Source organism: Sceloporus occidentalis, unplaced genomic scaffold, assembly GCF_023333645.1.
Source record: "Sceloporus occidentalis isolate IW3139 unplaced genomic scaffold, rSceOcc1.0.p SCAF_11, whole genome shotgun sequence".
Classification (NCBI taxonomy): Eukaryota; Metazoa; Chordata; class Lepidosauria; order Squamata; family Phrynosomatidae; genus Sceloporus; species Sceloporus occidentalis.
In genome coordinates, this window is record NW_028316991.1 from 23,327,060 (window position 1) to 23,351,929 (window position 24,870).

The 24,870-nt window shown below is 41.3% G+C and overlaps 1 protein-coding gene across 1 annotated transcript in view; it reads right to left on the reverse strand.

Annotated features, from left to right (window-relative positions):
• Positions 1 to 940: 940 nt before the first annotated feature.
• LOC149305706 (trafficking protein particle complex subunit 9) overlaps positions 941 to 24,870 on the reverse strand; it is a 219,226-nt gene continuing 195,296 nt past the window's right edge. The window contains exons 21-22 of the mRNA XM_089477380.1: positions 4,503 to 4,726; positions 941 to 1,120 (exon numbers count right to left, since the gene is read on the reverse strand). Of these exons, the coding sequence (XP_089333506.1) occupies positions 941 to 1,120; positions 4,503 to 4,726 (404 nt within the window). The remainder of the gene's footprint in view (positions 1,121 to 4,502; positions 4,727 to 24,870) is intronic.

Sequence of the window (24,870 nt, forward strand, 5' to 3'; positions counted from 1 at the left end):
TAGAGTAAAGGCTCTCGGGGTTTTTCACGTTTGTAGAACTTCTATTTCATTTCTCAAGATGCGTCTTGAGATCTGGAAAAGGTTGAGCGAGTAGCAGCTCAGACATTAACGAGAGTTATAGGGCCCATTCTCTTTAGATGTCGGCATGTACGTAACGCGGCTATATAAAGAATTGCTTCCTGACGGTGAAAAGGAACACGGATGGGGAGAGAGCGCTCAGAGGTATCAGTTTGGTAAGAAACGGGTGAGATCGATCCTTCGGCTGTATTAATAAGGCTTCCACTTGTGTTCATTTAAAGGGACTCGCCATTGCAGCCCCAAAGAATGCATATTTAATACTCTAATGTGCATTCATTAGATGGGAAACAAAATAAAAATCAAGAACTTTCCTTTGGGAGAAGCTGCATCGTCCCCTCTATGGTCCCGTTTTCATGTCACTGATTGGCTGCTTAAAGCAGGAAAGTGTTCCCATTTAAACCAATGGAAACACTTTCTTTGCATGAGCACGAAGGGTCTTGTAAGACCCCACCAAAACTGATCTAGGGGGTCCCCTCATTGGCCCTCTACCTGTGTCTGGGCTGCAAGGGCCTATGAGGGCCCAGTGGCCCTTTTTGGTGCTTGGGGCCTGGTGGCAGAGCAGTGGGAGCAGCATAGCGGCCCCATCTTCAGGTTTGTACTGGGCCCCAACATATCTAATGGTGGCCCTGATGTCACTAGAGAGGCAGAAATTCCCATGTCAAGCTCCAATATTTCACCTGCCCCTCTATTTAAGTGAATTAAAACAATTAAAAAACAAATTTTTTACGCTCATTATCGATGAAATCACTTAGACATCAACAAAATAATGTTTTTGGGAACGGGGAGGGGAATTTATTTGACAATCAGAAATATATAACAAAAAAAACAGTGTTTCAGACACAAATAATTCATGACACTTATTTTAAAATTGTGCTTCGTTAGCTGTGTCAGCAGCGCGGATATGGACGCTGGGGAGACAGAACCAGGACAGGGGGAGTTCTTTGTCGTAGCTGTCATCTTGAAATTTGATGTCCAGGTAAAAGTCCCCGTTGTAGAGAAACAGCAAGGCGCCATTCCAGACCGAATTCTCCGTGGGTTCGACCTGAAAGAGATGAAAAGAACCCCCACAAATATAAAAACAGGAAAGAAGAAGCTCAACTATCTGACGATATCGGGCATATCTGTTCACCAAAGGTGTAACCATGACGACGCATGAGCCTCTAGCGCTAAAGATTGTTTACCGCCGCGCAGGTCCCTCCGTAACGCTATTATCAGGAGGTTTTTTTTTAATTATATTTATATTTTTTTAAAAAATTATTCAGTTAACAGAGGAAAAACACGATTCATATACTTTAAATAGGCCGAATGGACAAAATTTGGTAAATAATGATTTTAAAGTTACAAATTAGGGAAATTTACAGCAAGTTTGAGGAATCATAAAATTTTAATAATACTTTTTTTTCTTATTTGTGGATAAATAATTTAATTTGTGTTAAAGTCGCTTTAAGACGCACGGTTTGTATTTGTTTTCACGCATACATTCTGGAACGCAAAAACAGAGAATCTGCCAGATCAGGCCCATTCGGCCCAACGTGAAAACTAAAATCTTAATCAGTTCTTTTTAGTCTCATTTTAGATTCAAGATATCATATAAAACGTAAAAAAAAAACAAAAAAAACCTTTCATTGCCGGCACATGGACAGTAACATATCATAAAACATTAACAGTCACGACGTTGGGGGCGGCTTCTTACCCAATCATTTTATTTTCAACCTCAATATTTGAAACATAAATGAAATTATGTTATTCCTTTTAGAACTTAACTGTGTTGGTCGTCAAACCAAACGTCAGCAAAAATTAAAGAATTCCACTTTTTGCACATTGGCCGCAATGAGCTTCTGCTGTGGCAGCAGCATAGGGTCAATTAAGAGAATTGCGGCCAGTGGTTTAGGATGAGCTAAACGTGTATGTAAATTTGAGCTGCTTACAATCTATTTGTTCGTGTGAGCATTATTTTATGAAAAAGTCCATTTTTTATTTATTTTTTTCACACGCACTGAACGGGTTCTTTTTGTTTCCATTTATAAAAAAAAAGACATGACAAAAATAACAGACGTCACCAGTTAGTAATGAAAACCAACACTAGCCACGTACAAAAGCAAATATGCTCATGCAAACGCCGATGATAGATTCTGTTCAAATACAAAAAAAACCATTATCACCTCCCTAATTGTCCATATATTTGAATTATTTCCAATTAAACGCGCATGTATTGCGGAGTGCTGAAGGCTCGTTAGCCTCGGTGTTGACGGAGGAACCCGATTCAAATAAACAACCCCGGTAAATCAATAAGTATTTGAACACTCCTCGAAAACGCGGTGAAAGACGCGAGAGACAGCAAGCTACCGGAGTTAAGTGCCAATAATGATGTTCCGGAAAGTCCGTAGAGTTTAGGGGGGGATCTCAGAGACATAACTGTTTTTCGGTCAGAGTCTGATGTCCCCTTTACTTCCACGAGCAAACAGACATGGGCAGCTCAAGTGGGCCGCTAACGTGTGCCCCTCGTGGACTCCATGTTAATCCCAGGCTGCGGTCAGAACGGAATCGGACTCCTCGTAGCGACTGCTGTGGCATTTATTGATGGCTACCTTCACCACGAGAAGACTGTTCTATCTAAACCCTCTCTCGGCAGGCCCTGCTCCTTCTATGACGTATATTTACCCACAAAATGGACATTGCTATTAAGAGTCCAAAAAAGATCTGAGTCCCAAGGTGAGCAGTAAAGTCACATAGTCCTTCAAACCCTCAGAGACCTGAAGAAGGTACCTGAGATGCTTACGTGACGGTACTTCTTACAGCCGGACCACTAGAAGGTATCGCGTCCTTACATATTTACGAGAGGAGTTGATGTTTAGTTTTCGGTAGAATTATTTCCATTCCTTCCTACTTGTGACCAAATTGACCGTGACATCTGATTTCCCGTAGACCTCCTATCAATGCAGGCGCGCTCTGCTGTATGTTTAATTCATTACAAAGTTCTCAACCTTTAATATCATGTAGGACCGAAATGCAATTTCACGTCACATCGCGTTTCAGTCAGGAGTCGCTCTCCTCGTACCTTTCCATCCGAAGGTGTGAGAGAATTGATCGTTTTATTAGCAGGAGGTGGATTATGAACAGCAGAGCTCGCGAGCCCGGCGGACGCGGAGCCGGGATATCTGGTTTGCAAACATATTTCACTCTCGCGTTTGAGGGCAATTTGGAGACTTTGATGAAAATTGTTCACTTAACCGACTTGTGACCTTTTTGGGACCCCCTGTGAGAAACTATTTACGTAGAATACAAAATAACAATCGCAGTTTATTTTGGTAACAGACGTCTATGTTATTAATGTGATACGTAAGGTTTAGATACCTGCTTATCTAAGATTTAATGAGTATAAAGTATAAAATCACGGGCAGTGTTGTTATAATATTTTCTATTCCTATTATCTATTTATCTTCTGATTAGCTAGTTAGCACCTAGGACCATAAGAGGACTTCAGTTACAGAGGTCCGCAAGCTCGGTTGGGGGAAACATTTAGGCCAGATGGGAAGATAAGTAGAATCTCCGCAAGACCAGTCAATGGTCAATGGTACAGATGATGCAGAATTTAAAGAATTGATGCAATATCCTGGCTCCTTGCGTTAGGCCATGCGCAGAAGCATGAAGGAGCTCTATAAGTTACCCCTGCTGGTGGAAACACTCCTTGCTCTTTCCATTAGACCACCAAGGATGAAGCTTCCCTTTCATAGAATGCTTGACAATTCTAATTAATGTATAGCATAATGTTTTTGGGGCAGCCACGCATTAGCCATTTGTATGTATTCTCTCTCAGACAAACACCCTGATTCCTTATCATACTGACCATGGAAACAACAGAATAGCTCAGTCTTACTCACCCACTCTGACCAATAACAGTTTGTGGAGTAACATGTAAAACTGAAATGTATCATCCGTAAACACGATATTTGCACCCTCAGCCTTCAGACCGGGAGTAACCCCCCCCCCCCAGCACCTAGAAGGTGAGCTCCAACGGGTGAGTAGTTAAAAAGAATAAGCTCAATGTGGTGTTTTGAGTAAAAAAATGGGAATGGGAGTTACTGCGTGTGAATAGACGGTGGGGGGATGGCCACACGTATGCTATTTGGACACATATGTTTCGCTAGCATATATGTGACCGGCTACCACTTTAATGGGGGTGCTACTGAGCATGTGCAAGAGGTTTACGTGCTAATGATTCCTGCTTTCAGGACTTAAACGAGACAGACTCTAATAACTAATGAAAGAGTGCTCCAATTTGTACCGGAGAATATATTTATATATTAAAAAATAAATAAATTTTTTGGCACTATAATTCCAACCAAGTATTTTGTTACAGAATTGCAAATGAGTTCACTGTATATTTTTCCTAAAAAAAAAATATGGTGCAGAAATGTACGTACGCAGCCGATGAAGAACGTGTTGGATCCAACGAAGGTGACGACATCCTTTAGATCATGGTTGTGAACGCCATTCTGGTAATCTTGGAAAGGGATGACCGTGAGGGCAAACGGGCCCACCGCATTCACACTGCGATTGGTCAACTTTACTTCTAGCTGTACAGGATCACCAACTTTACAATCGGCGATGACATCACAATCGCAAGGCTTTCCATTCACCAGCACATCTGAAACATAAAAGGGTTAAACGTTATAGAATCTCAGTGTGTTAGTGACACTTAAATAAAGCTAGGAACCTCGTGTTGAAATTGGGTTTTTTTCCCTACTATTCATAGAAGTGAGACATATCCTTTAAATAGAATTTTTGTTACTATTTGTATTCATTCAGGTAATTAATGTACATGAAAAGATTTTATCAGGGCCAAATATACATTAGTACAGTTGCTGTTGTATGAATACACAAACCGAGATAAATTCAACATACATTTAAATGTTTGCGTATTAGTGACCCAAGAGGAGGCAACATATATGACCCTTTGTAGAGTATGCAGAAGATATGATGTCATACTGAGATATGATGTCATATCCCGGCAGTCTGCTTAGAAGGACCCGCGGAACCAGGTACAGCAATGGAATGCCAGATCTCCCTTGTAACCAGCTCATTAAACATTGGTGCACGGGGTATCCCTATTGCCCAAAAAGAAGGTCTGCCCCCAGTTTTGTGGCAGGCTTTGTTGCCCGGTTTACCTACCGGCCTAAGCCATCAAATGCCACTCAACCCAGGCAACTTCCGGAACTCTTACATACATATCTGAACTTCTATAAATGTATTCTTTTACAGCTGGTGATAAGGCAGAACTTTTAGACTTGAATTCAACAAATTGCAAGCTCTTCGCAGAAGACACCAAGAACCAAAATAAGCTTGTGATTCAAACCAAAATGTGCAACTTTTAATATATATATACAGATACCCCAATTCAGTGTTCCCCAAAAGTGAGGGATGGTTGAGCAGAATGGTACAATCTTACGGGAACTGCTTAATCTTTATTTTATGAACAGATGAGTCAGAAAACTTCCGAAGCCAACCTCGAATAAAGATAAGGATACATACTTTATGTGTTCTGCTCAAAACAGGTCTACAAGAAAATCATCTTCTAAAAGCATCCCTCACATCTGACACCGTCTCCGGTGAGTTCAATTCAATCCTCAGTTCCCACGGCAGGGAAGGAAACGGATCAAAGCCGGGGGACGCTTTTGCATTTGTTAGATAAATTTTCAAAATTCTTGTTAAACAAAACAAAAAATGTCATGGGATCTCCATACAATGGAAGAAAAGATGGGCATAGACAATGTCCCAAAGGGATAATCCCCTCTGATCACTCCAATATAACTCTTCTTCAAACTTTATATCTCACACAGAAAGTTCTCAATCTGACAACGTAAAGGGGAAAGAAAGAAATAACTTGAGTGTAATGTTAACTGTCAGTGGTGTATTCTGGATTAGGGTCACTAGGCAGCAACTCGTCGACTTCTGGGGCAGTCAGGCTCCTTGTAACACCACTGTTGACCAGGCCAAATAAAATGGAGATCACTGATCTCCCCAAGTGCCCCTATGGAGGACTGCGCCAACTTGGCACAGCCTTTATAGATCACTTAAGCCCAGCGTTGGGTACCCTAAAAAGGCGCGTGCCGGAATATGATGTCATACCCCAGCGCTCAGCAGTAAGGACTATGGCACAGAGGGGGTGGCTGGTGGCGATGCCCCGACTTAGTCTTAGGACAGCGTCACATTGGGTTCTGTATGTCCCATTGGCGTTTTTATTCATTCTGTCCCCCAAAACTGTTCTTGGTAAAAGATCCCTATGATCCCAGTACTTGTCCCAGTTCAACAAGAACATTGGTATTTCCTAACACAATAATTCATGAAATGGGTTAATGTGACATTGTAATAGAAAAACCATTTTCCCGCTTTCCTATGAAACGCCTGAATTTTTAGCGTATGACTTGACCTAAACGACCAGTAGACTGTAAGACATAAGAGGCCCTTGAGTTAAAAGATCACCCTGGATACCATAAGAAGCGTTATTTGCTGAATCGACATGATCTGGGCAGAGCTTATTGCAACCGTATCGGACAGGAGCGTTAATAAATAACTCGGGGCAAGAATTCTTAGTAACTAAGCGACTGGTTACACATCTCCGTAACGGCACAATAACACTTATCATAAAGAATGGCTCTCTTGTCATCGGAAATCATTTGGGGATTACGTTCCGCAATCGTCAGGCGACAAGAAATAAAGCCACAGTACTCAACATGTCGCAGGGTCGGTGCACATAAATGGTTAAATGATATTATTAATATTTTAAAGGGGAAAAAGCTAGATGTAAAATTCCACCATTTTCAGATGTATGGCACCTTTTAAGTGCGGTGGGTGCCCCCGCTGTGTGTTATGTGACCCTCATTATCGTTGGGGCTGGGGGGGTCATGGGAGTTGTTGGAACACAAGAGCTCCTTACCCCATTTTTTTTTTATAACTTTTTGTAATATACAGTCGTACAAATGTATATTTGTCTTTATTATTTACGGGGGGCATGATGACGTGCGGCATGCAAGAAGGGATCAGCCAACACGAAGCTCCCGGTTCCACATGTCGATGTCCTCTCTCCCAAACTCAGTGACCGATTAGAAGGAAACCTCAGAAAACTGCATTCTCATCTGTAAATCCAAACAATGATAGACTTCCGACGGCGGCAAGGCTGTCGGTTGACTTGGGGTGGGGGGGTACTTTGTAAGAGGACGTCAAAGCCTTCCTTGCCAACCACGTATGGTTTATGGCTGGCACTCTAAGCATTAAAAGTTATTTTTTGTTTGTCTTTATCTGGATCAACACAATTAGGGATATCTTGCAAAGGTTGAACTCGATGAACTTGTGTTTTCCAGCTTTGCTATAAAACCAGGAAGCCACCAGCATCTGCCTCCGGATGTCACGGGTTCAGTAAATAAACCCAGATAGAGAGAGCGCATGTGCAGGTTCCGGGTTCTTTTATCAATGAACCCAACGACATCATGTCCATGCCATTGGTCATTAGACACGCTGGGCTGCTACTGTTAACAAAGGGAGGGTTTCAGACACCCCATAACTTAGGGCTCCGGTTGGGGATCAGGGAAATTAATATATTTTTTTTTCCGCATTTTATTTTCATTTAAAATAAGAGCAAATTTGGTAAAGATGATAATATGCCAGAAGAAGAGATTATACTTGATGATGGTATCATCTTTAGCAATTTTTCTCTTTTTCTATTCACATGGAAAAAATTCTATCATTTTAAAAAGCAGATTTACTAAAACTGTACACTTTTTTAAGCTCGGTCCTCTGTAAATAGATATGCTGGCTTGAAAAAATGATAACAACCGAATATGCAGCTCTTCGAGTCGGCTCTATTTAAACCAAGACGTGTTACATTTCCATCAAATCGTAACATCCCACTGCCACGGCACCGCGAAACTCCGTGCTCGTTCCAAGGAACACGTCTCACACGTCTAAACAAGGATTCCAACTTTTCTTTTTCATGGCTTTATATATCTTTGCTGATATCCAGCCGCACACGGAAAATTCAATATATCGGAGCTTTTTCTTAAGCAATACTGAGGGAAATATTCATCAAAGTCTCCTGTTTATTTCACAGGAGAAGATTTGACGGCTTCTTGTGTTATATGATGGTTCTTATAGATCAAAAAGAAACCTCGCCAGCTTTACTGAGCAAGACCCCATGGAATTGTATAGGTAGATACATTATTTATATGACATAAAAGAACTGAACACTGTTACAGAAAGACCCATTAAAATATAGGGAAAAGAGAGAGAAATATTTATTAAAAAAAAAATTATATATATTAAATAAGTTAAAAATCTATATTCTGAAGGATAATATTCTTCATGTCCAAGAAATTACTAAAACAAAATGTAATTCTAAAAAATATGTTCTTTGTCCTCGCAAAAAGCTATATTTCCATTAAATGTCAGGTGGAAGGCTTTGGTTTTATAATAGCTAAAGAAAGCATAAAAAAGGGAACTTTTTAAAACATTATTATTATAAAGGAGCTCCAATATTGCATTGAACAAAAGTCAAAAAAAGTTAAAATCCTAAGATTATATATATAAATACATACTAATATATATATATAAATACATACTAATATATATATATATATATATATATAGGAACTATGAAAAAAAATATATGGCTGGCACTCAATCGCTGGAAGAAAATATTGGCAATTTTTTTGAATTTTTAAAGAACTTTTTTAAAATAATGCAGATTTTTTTTTTTGGAACACTGGTATAAAGCTGTAATCAAGCTTTCCCCTTAGAACACAGCCGTTGTTATCAGTCCCGGGTGTTTTCAATGACAGTGAGAAATGTTCTCTAGAAAGAAAAAAGTGAGGTAGCACATAAAAGATGTTTGTATGATTCTTTTTCTTCGGATGTCGGGAGATATGCCTGGTCGGTTATGTCATACATGCTGCAGGGAAGCTTGCAGAGTCTACGGTGCTCCGAGGTTCATTATGAATCCCCGTGGAGCGAGCTCTCAAATGGCGTCACTCAATGGAACGCGTTATCCGTACGAGGAGACCAGCGGCCACGGCAGGGTTCGGGGAAGTAAATGGTGCGCTGAAATTTGCAACAAGGTGACCCTACTAATTCTATGGTCCGAATGAGGGCAGGAAGGGGCGCTGGATGTGATACACGCATTGAGACGCTATAAGACAATCCAATTGTTAAATCAACATATGTGGCCCATGTGGTCACTTACTATTACAATATTTAAAAAAAAACAACACAAATGTGAGGTCCTGCACAAAGATTTGTCCCGTCCCCCCCCATCAAATATGAATTCTCTGTAAAGATACATTTTTGATTCACTTTTCGTACTGGCCAGAAGAGGACACATGGCCGCGTTAATATAGTGCAATGACGTGAAGCAACACCACAAGCAGGGCTTTCTATATGCTTTAGTTAAGGCAGCTAAACATAGGAGGAGATGTGGGGGTAGGGAGATGGTGGCGGTAGGGAGATGGTGGCGGTAGGGAGATGGGGTGGAAGGGAGATGGTGGCGGTAGGGAGATGGTGGCGGTAGGGAGATGGTGTGGAAGGGAGATGGTGGCGGTAGGGAGATGGTGGCGGTAGGGAGATGGTGGTGGTAGGGAGATGGTATGGAAGGGAGATGGTGGCGGTAGGGAGATGGTGGCGATAGGGAGATGGTGGCGGTAGGGAGATGGTGGCGGTAGGGAGATGGTGGCGGTAGGGAGATGGTGGCGGTAGGGAGATGGTGGCGGTAGGGAGATGGTGTGGAAGGGAGATGGTGGCGGTAGGGAGATGGAGGCGGTAGGGAGATGGAGGCGGTAGGGAGATGGTGGCGGTAGGGAGATGGTGTGGAAGGGAGATGGTGGCGGTAGGGAGATGGTGGTGGTAGGGAGATGGTGTGGAAGGGAGATGGTGGCGGTAGGAAGATGGTGGCGGTAGGGAGATGGTGGTGGTAGGGAGATGGGGTGGAAGGGAGATGGAATTGGAAGGAAAGTAAACACAGGTGACCTGCAATCGACAGTTATAATTTCTACGGCACATGATTTATGAAGATCTATTTAGATTTTTGAATCAATAAAAGAAAAAAAAATGTTTCAGAAAGAAAGTTCCTTTCTCAGTGCAAGAAACCCTAATCGCTTGGAGCCCCGGAACATTGGCGGTTTCTTGGGTTCTACAACTATCTGAATAAATGTTGGTGATGCAGGGACACTGAGAACAGTGGAGTCCATGCATTATTTCTGGTTTTATTAATATATAATTTGCTGATTCAATTCAGGTTAAAAAAATTGAATGTGGTTCAAGGTTTGATTTTTGGTCCAAAATGTAAAATTTGCGGGGCCCCAGTCACGATATGGCAAGTTGTTTCAATGGACTCCTTGGTCACAGAAGACAAATAAAAGTACTTTTGTCATCCGACACCAGAAGCATGAAGAGAATTACGTTCACATTCCACATTCATTTCATTTCACGTAAGATTCTGTAAAATCAAATCGTTTTAGTCATTTCGGTTCTAGCTCAAAATAATAAAGGATGAGATAATTACTCGTATTGTGGAAACCCAAGAGGATATTTTGACTTAATTGCTAAATTATCCAGCTTTAAATTTTTAATAAAAGTTTAAAAACTTTATGAGGTGTTCCAGCGTTCTCGAAAGAATTATGCAGTCATATCAGTTGGAATATTTAATATTGCTATCGCTTAAATGATATGAACCACATGATAAAGCTTTTCTGCCTCTTGCACCACTGAAGGAACCAAGCAATTCATTCTGTTTTCTAAGGTGAAATTCACTGCCTTGTGTTCCAGTTTATGGGGAAATAAATATATTTTGGTCATTCTCGCGTAGTCGGATTAAAACATTCTAGATAATACAACAGAATAGGTACATGGCGATTTAACAACGTATTTAGACAGAGCTAGTCTCTGAGGAATCATTTCATGGTGGGGATTGGTTCTATTTTTCAACACTTTTTTTCAGAGCAGGTATTTTGCCTGTGTCTTACTGCCAGGTTCTACAGTAGGGGCCAGTTCTAGGTCCCAGCCAGATTTCACAGTAGGGACCAGTTCTACTGTCCAGCAAAGGTTCCACGGTCCAGGTCCCCCAGTTGGGAACCAGTTCTAGCACCCTGCCAGGTCCCCCAGTTGGGAACCAGTTCTAGCACCCAGCCAGGTTCCACAGTTAAAATCATTCTACTCTGCAGTCCAGTTTCATGTCCTTTAGTTTTAGTTTCTTGCTGGTTGCCATGGTGGGATTTGACTTTAGACTCCTGCAAAATTCCACATTAAAGAGGAGATGGGCCAGACATTGGAGGCGTTACGTAAATGATTAAGTGTAACCGGGAGCCCTGGCACACTTTTTTGTGGTGTACATAATTTAGTAAAACACAGGATATAAAACTAGTAAATTCTAAATCTTCCCTAAAATTATATATATATATATATATATATAGATGCCATGTGCACACATACACCCACACATTACGCTATTAAATCCCCTGGCACTGAGAGTGTTAATCCCTAGGGAGATATACGTTTCAAAAGTAAGATTAGCATCCAACAGACGCTTTAATCAAGAACAGACGTCATGTATAAAAACTTCCCATTACCACATGTGACCTATTACTAAGCACTTACGCGGCACACGGCCCAAATGCAAAGAGAGGGGCAGTAATGTGATTATTAGCCATTTACGGGAGGGTAAACAGGAGCCAAGTGATGTGAAAGGAGCTGGAGCGCAAGGACATGGAGTACCTCGCTGACCGTGCTGGCCATCTGGAGAGAAAGCTTGTGGGCTATAAAGGACGGTTATGGACTCTGACACTGGATACACAGCCCAAACCCAAAAATATTTTTATTAAATCTTCAGTTCATCTTAATAGAATGACGATTCTTAACAAGGGAGAAATCTATTAAAATCTACACTCAAAATGCCTCAATATCGGTCAATGTTGATGGCCAAGCAGCTAACGCAAAAACCCAAGCAGTCAACCTCTACGTACAAAACCAGGAGGAAAGTGTGAAGATCAGAAAGTCTTTGGAGGAAAACATATAGAAAACAAAAAATAAGTAAATAAGAACCAGTGTTTAGATGAGTCTGCATAATAATACGTTGGTTTTATTAATTCCTTAATTAGTTATATATCAAGGAACCATAAAAAAATAAAAATAAGATCATATACCGGTACTTGTTCCTGGGTAGATTTTAGAAAACATAAAATGTACAAAAAAAAACTTGATTCTATTACAATATTAAGTTATAAAAATGCTCTACACAGAAGAGTAAGTGGAATAGAGATTACTTTAGTGTTAGTATGAATGATAGAATTCGGGGCAAGCAGTCTCTTACTACTGGTTTTACTACTAGTTGTGGGTTATGGGTGACGGCTAGCGGAACGCGGCCATTGCTCTGAGGTTCTTTGCGCTTCACGAGTTCCCCTCTCTGGATGTTTGCGGCCCTTTATATTTGATCATCTGTCAGTTTTGCATTATAGATTTACCCAATAAAATCCTCCCAGAGACTTTAGATCGTTCCTCTCTGTCTCTGGAATCAGATCTTCTAGATGTTCTGGATTTTTTTTTTTGGCTCTCGGGAAGGGTGGTGTCTCCTCGATATGTTGAGAAGTGGAGATTCCCCCCGCCCAGGCGCTGAAAGAGTTAAACACGTGAGCACCAGAAATATAAGCATATGTTGTGGTTCAGCGAGCCAGAAATGGTTCTGCGTGTCTCTTCCACGGCAGATGGCCTCTCAGAATCGGCGGTGCAGCTAATGTTTAACAGGGTGACAAGGTTTCAATACACTAATAAAGCAGATAAGAAGAGCCCACGACGCTAAATCCCGAAGAGGGGCTATCACTGGATACTGAAAGAACCAACGATACCGATGGAATGGAAGCCGGCTCTGGGTAGTCAGGATGCAGTTATGATTTAACAAACCAATAAAAAAAATCAAATAAAAATTTAAATAAAATTGAAAAAATTTAATTAAAAATGACATCATACTTTAATATATAGACAATGTAGCAATGTTTCATTATTAATATTATTATTATTTTTATATAATTATAAATCTCAAGGAGACTTCTCTCTTACGATAATTGGGGGAAATGACAAATCAAGAATGAAGATTCTTTTTTAATAGAAGAAATTATTGTTTTTGTTATTATTATTGTTATTATTTTTATTATTATTATTTTTTATTTTATTTTTTTTATTTATTTTTTTTTTTGAACGGGCAAGTTGGTTCCTAACATCGTATACTATGGGGCAAACTTCTAAATACAGAGCAATCACCATGGAAAAAAAGCAGAACATTCCTGCCGATGGCCAAACAATTCCAAATTATATAAATTACCGCCATATATTTCCCTTCTATGGTTTCGATGTTTTCTAAATGTTGCAAAACGAAAACGTCTACTATGGAGGACAAAGATAAAACAAGATAAAAAATAATGACTTTTTTCCCCCCATATGAAGGATTACAAATTACATTCTTGTGTGTTGTAAAAAATATTCATTCTGCAAACCAAAAATCTTAATAAGACTCGCCTTTTTTTTTTTTTTTTTTTACCGACAAAAAAGCTAAAGATGGAAAACAAATTTAATTCCCACTGTAAGGGCAGTTAAAGGGTTGTGAATAATTCAGTTTTTCTTGGAAAAAAAAAATACGTCATTAGTGCAGAATTTTTTTCCAAGCAAAAGTGATATTAGGAGAGGGGAGAATAGCGATTGGTGCTGGCACTATAAGGAAAATAATGTAAATTATGTTTATATACATTTACATACAGTGTGTGTAATATATACATACACACATACATATGCACACACAAGGGGAGGAAAAAGAAGGAGGCAGGGATGCGATACGTTGGTTAATCTGGTTGGAACACTGCAACGTTTGAGCTGTCAATCAATCTTTCCAGGGCAGAGGGATCTGAATGCACTGGAAATTAATGAATTTCACTTTATAACCAGCAGGTAATTGTGGGGTTTTGGTATATTTTTAACAATTTACCGAAATGTGTAGATTACTGCAGTGGTTCCCAGCCAAGTCCTCGAAGCATCAACTCTTCTTACGGGTCTAATGGTGTTCACTGAAGCCTGGGAGCGTTGCACCGGTGAAATATATTACATCACTACATCGTTAGTAAGGTAAAAAAAAAAAAACAAAGTTCATTGCGTTTAACCTTCCCATAATAGCCCTAACTGCACTGATCCAGATAAAGGCAAGAAACCATGGGGAGAAATAATTCCTACCTGACTCTATGGGCAACCAGAATAAACTCTGGATGGGCAAGTTTATAAATAACAATAACCATTTTTTCACCAAAAGCAAACTTGCCTTAAAAACCTCCAAAGTACTTTTGGTCTCTACCTCCATATGTAGTGGATTCCAGACCTTTACTGCTCTTACTGTTAAGACGTGGACTCATAGTTGCTTGATAAGGGCCTCCTTGTTATCTGCCCCCTGTGTGGGGTGAAGATTTCCCCTGCATGGGACTCGTATGAACCTCGAATGTCCAGCGTTTGCATATTGTAATAAGTTCACTGGAGATCTCTTTTCTAGAATAAATCCTATTTACCTAATGCCCCCATTTCCCTTAATCCTGTCTATTTTTTAAACTATGAATTCCCATTTTGACCCATTTTACATGCGCTTTTATACCCAAGTGCATAACCTTACATTTATCATTATCAATGTAACAAAGTGTTTCCCATCTCACTGACAATCTTTTTTTTTTGTATAAATGAATGTAAAAGTCGCGATACTGAAATTAATTACCCGGCTTTGTAAGAATGGATCTGATTTACAAATAGCCTTTATTCACACCAATTAAAACACCATTAACGGCATTTCAAATTACACTAGCGAGACGTAACACAATTAAATGGCATTCGGCACACATTTACCATTTATATATATTATATTTACATATACAGTCTATTTACACCATCGTTCTGTGATATTATACAGTTAACCACCTATGTACAACACTGCTCTGTTGTACTGCCAGGTTAACCCTCTGTACACCCCACCACACTGCAATACTACATAGTTAACCCTCTGTGTATGCTCCTGCTCTGTAATACTACACCGTTAACCCTCTGTGTCCACTCCTGCACTATGAGACTACACGGTAAACCCTCTATGAACACTTCTGTTCTTAGATACTACACGGTTAACCCTTTTGTATATCCCCCCAGCTCTGTGGGGGTTTTTTTTTTCTCTCTCTCTCACTCACCGGCATTGGCCCCTTAGCACACTACAATGTGTCTTTATCTGTCTGAACAATGCAAGGGGTTAAAAGAATGAGGATAAATAAAAGAAAGAGATAAAAGCTAAACTCTTGGGCATTTTCCATTTTTTTTTTTCTATAGAAGTCAAGGTGACCAGAAGACCGGCGAGGGGAAATCCTTTTTTATTGTGGACTAAGAGCGTACACTACTTTTTAATTGCCTTTTTATCATTTCTCATCTCTACTCGTCTTCAGAGGTCAAGAAGCAGAACACACACAAAGCCATCTATCTGTGCCGTGTAACCGCGTCTACATAACCTAATACTCCGGTCGGCGCCCTGGGACACCGTATCGGAAAATCCAATAATTTGTGGGCTGAAAGTTTGCAATCTCAGCAGCAAGCGGACGCTGTCTGATCAAACCCACGCTTCACGCCAGACATGACAAAAAGCAGGTTTTCCGCAACAGCGCTTCTCATGCATCATGCGCAGGGGGGGGTACCTTCAGAATAAGACGGACCTCCAAGATCATCCTCCTGTGCTACATACAATAAAAGAAAAGGCTAAAACTGTAGCAGGAGAACACATTCCCGATTATAACCCGGTACTTGTTACTAACTACATAAAAATATTACTCTGAAATATAAAAATAACTTTTTCCATATTTTTTTTTGTTTTGTAGTCTGCGTGGTATCTGCCATCTTTCTGCCCCACCGCATGGTTTAGATTTTGCTTTTCTTTCATCCCAAGATATTTGTGGGATTTTGTGCGCGGCTGGAAACAATCTCTTGAGCTAGGTTCTCACGAGCAGTCGGCTGAAACGATGCAGGGAGAGTCCTGGGTTCCAGTGCAGTCCTCGCCGAAGGATCATGGGAAATGAGGGCGAACTTGCATGAAATGTAAACCAATGAAATTGTTTCTCCTACATAAATGGGAAGAATGGTGGAGCACGTGGCAGCTGCAGTTTAAAGTTGATAAATGTAAAATAATGCACTTGGGACATTAAAATCCCCAAGGAAGAAACCTTAAATTGCACTAAAAATGCCTGAAAAATAATTTTGAATCATAACATTTAGAGTACTTTCTTCCAAGGGACATTTTAACTATTTAAAAACCAGCCTATCTACTTTTCAAGAAGCTGTTTTCCAGATCTTATGCACAATATGTCATTGTCATTTTCAACAGGTTTTGCTCGTTCCAAGTTCCAAACATAAACGCAGCTTATAAATGTATAATGTTACGGGTTGTCACTTTCCCGAGTGTTTATATTTTATCTACAGAAGCAAAACCTGGAGCCGGTGTCACAAGACTACCGGATCCCCGTTATCTGGCGGTGTCGGCTCGCTGACTGCTGATACTCTACGCCACACAGAACCGAAGAACGGCTCGGCTACAGCTAACACCACCTCAAACAAGCTAGTACCCCCAAGGTAATGACCCAAGTGATGTACAGCGCTGCGGAATATGATGGCGCTATACAAAACCATAATATATAACAACCTGAGATTTAGATGCCAAAGTCCGAATACGCAGAATAAAGGCCATTGGGAATGGCGGTGGCCAGCTTTGTAGAAAGCATCTTTGGCTGAACATATCGCCTGCATGTCATGGACAGGGGTTAGAGGCAAATGGATAAGTGGGGGGGTTTCTGATGGATTTCTCCATTCAATCGCAAGGGGAAAAATATCCAATCAGCTGTCATATCCATTATTAAAGTCTATTCCATGGATGAACTGTCCCTTTTGGCCATTTTGAAACGATTGGAATTATGAAATATGGAATTCCAAATGGATTTTACAATAACATTTTTATATTTCCCCAAACACTTTACGACGCACGTTCTTCACAATGGAAATTAATGATCCGTATAATTAGGATTGGGCTCACGACCCTAAAACCTACAAGTAAAAAAACCTACGAATACAAAAAGAAAAGTCCAGATCTGTATTGTAAATGCGTATAAACCTTAATATAATCCTTTTTGGTTTATAATGGTATTTTTGCTCCAGTGATGCAACAAATAAAACTGGATGTGTTGCCTTAACATGGCGTCTGTTCGACAACGCGGCAACCTGCGAATGTGATTTAACGAGCCCGGGCGGCTGCTGTGAGTGACAGCCCAGAGACGCCGCGTCCTCCCTGTACGGCTGAGAAAAAAAATTAAAAGACTAAAAGTGAGTATTTCAGGCTTCTTATTAAAAATGGAAGTGATAAGACCGGTTGTTTGGGCAGGTGACATTATCTACTGCTGTGTGCTGGTCTTTTATTTTAGCATGGGTAATACTGGCTGAGAGTGCTGGGAGTTTGCAGACCAGAAATTTATTTTTTGTTGGTTGGTTCTACGTCAAAGAGCAGATGAACATCTGGAACTCTCCGGGTTTGACCTGGAGTCTCGAGGTCTTGTTCCTCTTTAATATTCTAATAAATTCCAATAAAAACTAAAAAAAATCCGATAAAACACACTCGCGGAATATGTATAATGAAGAGGGAAGAATGAGCTCTCTTATCTTTAATAGCTTCGATGATGCTTTTAAAACTTTCATAGCATTTTCACTGTTTAAGTGGTCCTTGGATGTTCCTCCGCTGGTGGGAAAACGTCACAATCAGCGACTCGCCTCCCAACCTCTGACGGAATTACGCTTCAAGGAAGAAAAACTTTTGTTCCAAAATTAGAGTTTCTAAATGTTCTAGCATCTGTCGGATGACTCACCTTAACCTTACCACCGGCCTCATGCGCACATTGTGCGTTTGGGCTACACAGAAAACAAGAAGAATCCCTTATAATTAATGTGACTTTGCCACCAACAGAGTTAAGCACCTAGAGATGGAAGTCTATATACCAACACATTGCAACATTGTGTAAGGCACGACAGAAACCTCCTTCAACTAAAAACACATATTCTAGAAGGTTCTAGGTGGTTTATTAAGGAAGCTAGGAACCAAGCTCCTCAAGAGTTTCCTTGTCCTTGTTGGATCACCAGTTGGTCCATGGTCAACCCAACCAGATGGACGTGAAAGACCGTCCTGTTCAGCTTGTTGAGTTTGCGGTTCATGTTATTGGGACTAGAGCTGTAGAACACGGAGATACGCTCCCATTCCACGAACGTTCCGAGCTTACAATATAAATCTAGAACGCGGAGCCAAAAGACAAACAGTGTAGCAGTCGAGATGGTAGAAGTTCCCTGATATAATCCGCAGCTCAGACACGAGAGCGTCCTAAAAATAACCATAATTGTAGAGTCACATAATTTACGTCTCCGTCACTAACCATTTTAAGCGCGTCTTTGGGGACCCACCAAACATTTATGCTCACGAGCGCGCCCGATGTTAGATTACGTTCTGTGTAATTCTGAAAGGTCTTGATTGTTTTTCCACTGTACGTAAAGAAGAGTTATTGACCCGTCTGCTGTTCTCGTTCGCACAAATACTAAACGGCACGCTAGAGGGAATGTTATATGCATGTCTGACAATGATACTTTCACAGGAGATACTTTATTTATGAGCCAAACAGATGCCACGGGGCACGGTAAATACATCTTCGGCTGGTAGGTCTGTATAATGGAACCGTACATCAGCCTCTTACATGTGCAAATAATGGAGAATTCCTACAAACGTACCCACAGGCAGGGGTTATTGTCGTAGAACGAAAGGGGCAATTTTTCCATCCCCATAGGGGCTCACGAATATCCAGTTTGCCTACTGTAATCCCAGAGGGCGCGTAAAGCAATTTAGCGAATAAAGCCACACACAATTTCACACAAAATGTTTCCTCTGCTGACCCACGGCGCGCCGAAGAGCCTGAAATCTCTTTTATTTTTTTATTAAACTTGTCTTGTTTTTTCGGTATTTATGCTCCGCTTGTTAAAAAGATATTCCGAGCAGATATCAAGGCCATCGAACCCATCCCCCTACTCCTGATTCACAAAAAAAACTTAGCATGTTCCAAATATTAAAAATATATTAGCTATTAACGTGCTTTTGCATCAAACATTGGACCATGGGGATTAACAAATGCCGGCCGACAAGCTAAATGGCCAAAAAAAGGAAATTTTTATTATAGGGGGCAGTTAGAGGAACGGCTGGGTGGGGGCTTCACTGAAATGTTTTATGTGACTTTCTAAACTGTTCTTTATAAACGTGACTTATTGTGTGGCTTATAAAGTGAATTAATTATATTTAACTTAAACTAAAAGAATAAATAATATGTATACATGGGGGAGGGGGGGTAATCATTACCATGTTCCCCGAGCTCAGAATGCAGTTCAATGGCCCAGGGATCAGAAACCTTAGACCGCATCAGCTGGTAGCAGCCCCCGGGGCGTTGGGATGAAATTAGTCGAGTGACGCAGGGTAGAGATTAATGGATTATTCAGGAAGCGGCGTTCACCTATCTGTACAATCTGTGCTGGGCGGCAGATTCCAGAATGCATTGTCCTTTACTACAGGACTCTGTGATAATTTACTCCTTTTAGCCCACGTGACACGATCGACCTGTACACTGACTGGGTATACCCACCAGACGATCCTTTCTTCTCCCAATGGCCACCGGGAAGACGAAACTTCCACCGTAAGGCAAGACCAGCAGTGGAGACAACAAGAATCATAGCTCTTCGGGACCTCGGCAGCACTGTAGTATACAGAAGCATAGCAATACAGTGCTTTACCACCCCGACAATGGCAGCACCAAGACTTACCCCAATAACAAGCCAAGACTCACATTGAGCTAAAACAGGAACTTTATCGAGGAAGCAATCACCACCAGCCTCCAAGAGCTTTTCAGTAAGGTGGTGGTGAGCTACAACCAGCATGCATCACACCATATGTAAAACAATATGCAGATCATATGCAAATTAGTTATAACAGCACTCAAAAAGCACATGAACACAATCCTGCCATCAGAACCAATAATACTGGTCAGACAGGCAGGAGGAAGGGTGAAACTGGGATCTAGAGCGCTCCGGCTCTCTCACTGTTGCCACCCTGTCCCCTCTAATCAGAAACAGGGTGACTTAAACATAAATCCAAGCAAAGGAACCAGATATTGCACTGTAATTAGTGTCCACTGTCACCTGCCGGAACTATGTAATGCAATCCAGGGGCCCACCATCTATCATGGGAAATACAGCCTCCAGCCGCCGACCAAGCCCATATCTGGCGTTCTAGATCTCCTCCGTGAATACAGGTCCATATTGGGGTGTTAGAGTTCTAAATGGAACCCTGAGGGCAGCCAATCAGAGATAAGACACAAACATAAAACCTCTCCTATTGGCTCATCAGGGTTCATATTACGACCCCATCTGTCTTTTCATTCTGTCCTGTGAAGGGTTAATCACATAAAAACTTTTAACAATGTTTTACTGTTTCTATGGCAACAACCTGTGCCTGGTCTTGATCACATGACAATTAAATGGAATATCGAATGTTCCTGACACCCCCTGTAAAGAGTAACACATAGTATTAGCTGTATTAGCTTCTACCCATTCTGCAGGGAGGCAGTTCCATTTATCAACCGCCCTCTCAGTAAAGTAAAACGTCCTTACAGTCTATCTAAACATTAGCTATAATAAATGAATATACCGGTGCTGTACATTAGCTTATGTCACTAGCCTCGTCTAGTCGCCCGTTTCTCCTGCTGTAAAGACTCAAACCTTAATCAGTCGTCGGTCTCGTCTTAGTTTCAGGAGCCGTATGTCTATCCCATGCATGTTTAATACCCTCACTGTATTACCCTCTACCACTTCTGCTGAGAGGCTGTTCCACTTATCCACCCCCCTCGCAGTAAAGTAGCATGTTTTGAGACGGGAAAACGGGAGTTCGCCGCCATCCCTGCTACCGGTTCTCATGTGAAGTCTATCGTGAGATGCTGAGTGCAGCTGAACTCCTTAGGACCTCATAATCAGCGAGCTGAGCTGCCAAACCGAGTCCCCGGTGAATTACTTTGAGCATCTACCCCGGCAGCTAAGTGCTCTCGTATAATAGAACCTATTTTATTTCCATTCTGTGCTCCTCAAACCCCTTTCCCCTTCAGCAGAATCAATACTAAGATCCTCAAGTGTCCATCGGATCCTGCCGTTCCGTTTTATACCGGCCCCGGAAAATGCCGATACACCAGACACGGCCGCGCACAATAAACCCAAGAGCAAAACAAGGTAAAATCACTGACACAAATTCACGAGGCGCGTGCTTGTCCGAGACAGACGTCAAGGGTGGGAAAATAAAGGGTTCAGCACCAAAACTACGTTTGTAAAGCAGGTCAAAAATTCAACCCGGAGGACGAGCCCAACGGCGCCTAAATTCACTATTCATGCGACTCGGAAGGCTCCTTTGAACATGGAGAAGAAAGCTTGGATCTGGAGATGCCGTAACTTCAAACAACGCACCGGGATTCTTCCCAGAGCTCATGTCCCCGTATCAATGGACAGAGCATACGCACTTTTGATCCTTTTTCAGCCAAAAAAAAATATATATTTATTCATGAAGATACTGTTTTTTTTATATATTGTAACAATGATCGTAGCTCTATCTGTCGAAAAGAGACTTCGGGACACATTTTGGGATTTTGCTACCCGAAAAATATGTTTTCCCCACTGAAGTTGGTGTTTAAGTTCTAGAACCCGATCATACATCAACCATGCATGTAAAAGAACATATGTTTTTCCCAGTGACCCAGCTAGAACATAGGGGTTAATCCGGTCCCTTATCAACACGGATATCATGCCGGGGATTTGGGCTCAGGTTAAGAGATGAATCCCGAAGTCAATATTTCTGATTGAGCTGGGCGACGGGGGGTTCATTAATCTGCTCATGGCCATTAAGCAGACCATTCCCTAAGCACGCTGATGAACAGCTGTATTTTTAAAGGGCAACCAAGTATCTTAAATCTCTTGGAAAAACAATATATATATATATATATCGGCATTATAAGAAAGGGTAAAGAAGTCTATGAAGTTATCATATGTAGAGTTAAACAAAAATAAATGAAATAATAATTTAAAAAAAATGATTTTTTTTGTCAATAAAAACCTACACTTGGTAAAAGGCTTTAGGTGGCAACATTATTAACGCCACAATATAATAAACTCCATGATATATACACACTATATATATATATATAGAGAGAGAGAGAGAGAGAGAGAGAGAGAGCAAGCAAAAAAGAGAGAAGTAGAGAGAGATAGAGAGAAAGAACAAAAGAAAAAAGGAGAGAGAGAGAGAAATAAAGATGGAGGAAGGGAGATATTATTCTGCACAGTCGTCTTATCACAATAGCAATCAATGAACTATTCCTGCGATTTGTACCGTTCCATTGGTTGCCATGGTGATGAGGCCACTTTTCAAACTTTGCACCGGAGTCACTTTTTTATTCCCAATCCCCAGAGTATCTCACTCAGATCCGAGCGGAGACACGAGCATCTGTTCTGCGTATTTTTATCAACTAATACACAATATTTCACAATTAAACCCAAGAAATCCAAGAAATGTGATTTATAATACGTGCTTAGAAGTTCCCTGACTCGCACCAACATACGCTACAAAGGGCTCCGGGTTCCTTTCCATGTCACAAACGAAGACAATTCGTACAATACGGAACTTTAACACATTAATATTCCATTGCTATTTCATAGCTAGGGTTTTGCATTGGAAGGGTTAATTGTTAGTTGGTTCACTTGAAGAAAGGGTCTGTAAAGACCACCCTGGGTATGATGTGTGAGGGTTCCACGTTCTCGTTTGTCTCGCTCTCCTTTTGGGTCATTCTTTCATTTTTATGTGTAAGAAAAGACGGGATTCTGGTGCAGAGTTGGTCTTATCGCCATAGAGACCTATGGAACGTTTTTTTTTGTAATTGGACTGGTTTCTGTAGTTATCTACGGTCAAGACCACTTTGAAAGTTTTTCCCCATGTTATTTCATACACAACTGCCCGGGTCACAATTCCACACAAGGAGAACCCGGAATTCCCACAAATTTCCGATTGAAAAAATTTGAAATTTCATGTTTAATAAAAATGATGGCCCAGCTCAGAAAACACCAGAATTGTCATTCACGTTATGTGGGACGGTCCAAGGGACCTCAAAACTCATACCTGTCATATTGTCCCTGTGCCCCTCTTCCTCCCCCTGATGCCCCTCTTTTGTAGGAGGTCGGAATGTTTGCTGGGTATGAGGGGATCGCAGGGTTCTACAGCCCTAAAAGCCCCGATAATGTGAATAGAAACAGCAGGGGATGAAGCCGTGTAAATATTATGCATTGTCCTTCTTCTAATGTCTTCCTTGCTGAAATGGCCATCAATAGGTTACGACACTTAGTAACTCCCACTTCCCTAAAGATGGCTGTCCCCGTGGTGGGCGTCTTAAACAGATTGCTTATATTTAGACTTAGACCGGTCATCTGGCACACTGGACAAATCCCCGGTGGGCTGATGGCCGCCATCGCTCCATACACTCCTGATCTCCTGCTCTAATGGCAGGTTGTGAGCATTAAAATGCTCGTGGTTATACTCAGCCGTCGGCCGCACTCACGTCATCTAGTGGCTGTCTGCCCTACAGTGTCATGGCTGCCTGCCCTAAAGTGTCATGGCTGCCTCGACTTCCCTGGTATGGGCGATATATATTATATAAATCAATAAACCTTATGGCATGGTTTTATTCAGCGTGCAGAACTATATAGTTCGTTTTAAGACTTAGACGTTTAGCACTTGGATCGGGGCCATTAATAAATTTACTTTTTTTTGGTGGAAATCAGCCCATTCCCGATGCTACTCTACGTTTGTAGCGGTTTAATAACTAGCAGTTTGCTCACTCAAACTGAGATTTGAAGATGCGGAGGATTAAAAGGAAGATCCCGCTGGATTTATTACTGCAATTTTCTATTTCAACTTTAAATATTTTATCAAGCGCAGAGCCTCCGAGCCACGGCGTGAGATATTTAACTATGACTAGTAGAATACTTTGATTTTTTTTTTTTAAAGGGATTAGTAAACCATGCAGAGCTTATAAGAAAATAAACCAAAGACACGCGCATAGAGAGGGGTCCGCGTGTAGTTATTCACCCGGTGGTCCGGCGGATTTAACCTGCTTAAATCCTAGCAGAGTGATATGAAATTGTATATGGTAACTAGACGATGAAGGGGGGGGAGGAATAATTAGAGGGCAGGGGTAGTGTAAGCTGGGACATATTAAATATGCGTAAGGCAGGTGAGATATGGTCTATTTAAGATAGAGCAGGGAAGATCCGCCAGTTGCCCCCCAAGCCACGTCCTGGTTTCCCGCCTGGTGCAGGGGAAGAGTGCTAATGAGGCTCTGCTCCCTAGACACGGACCTCACTAGTGCGACTGAGCAGGTAACACGGGTGGTCTTTGGTCTCCCCAAAAGGTCCATGGAATAGCAATGCACTAGGGAGATGGAGTAGGGGGCTGCTGGTCCCACAGAACTGCCCCCCTACACTAACTAATATACAGAGTTATAGATGAGGTCCTCTGGGATCAGCCTCAATATGTGAAGTTTCCTGATCTCTTGTTGGGTTTGCTGCCCAGCAGGGCTGTCTTTATGTCTAACAGGGCTC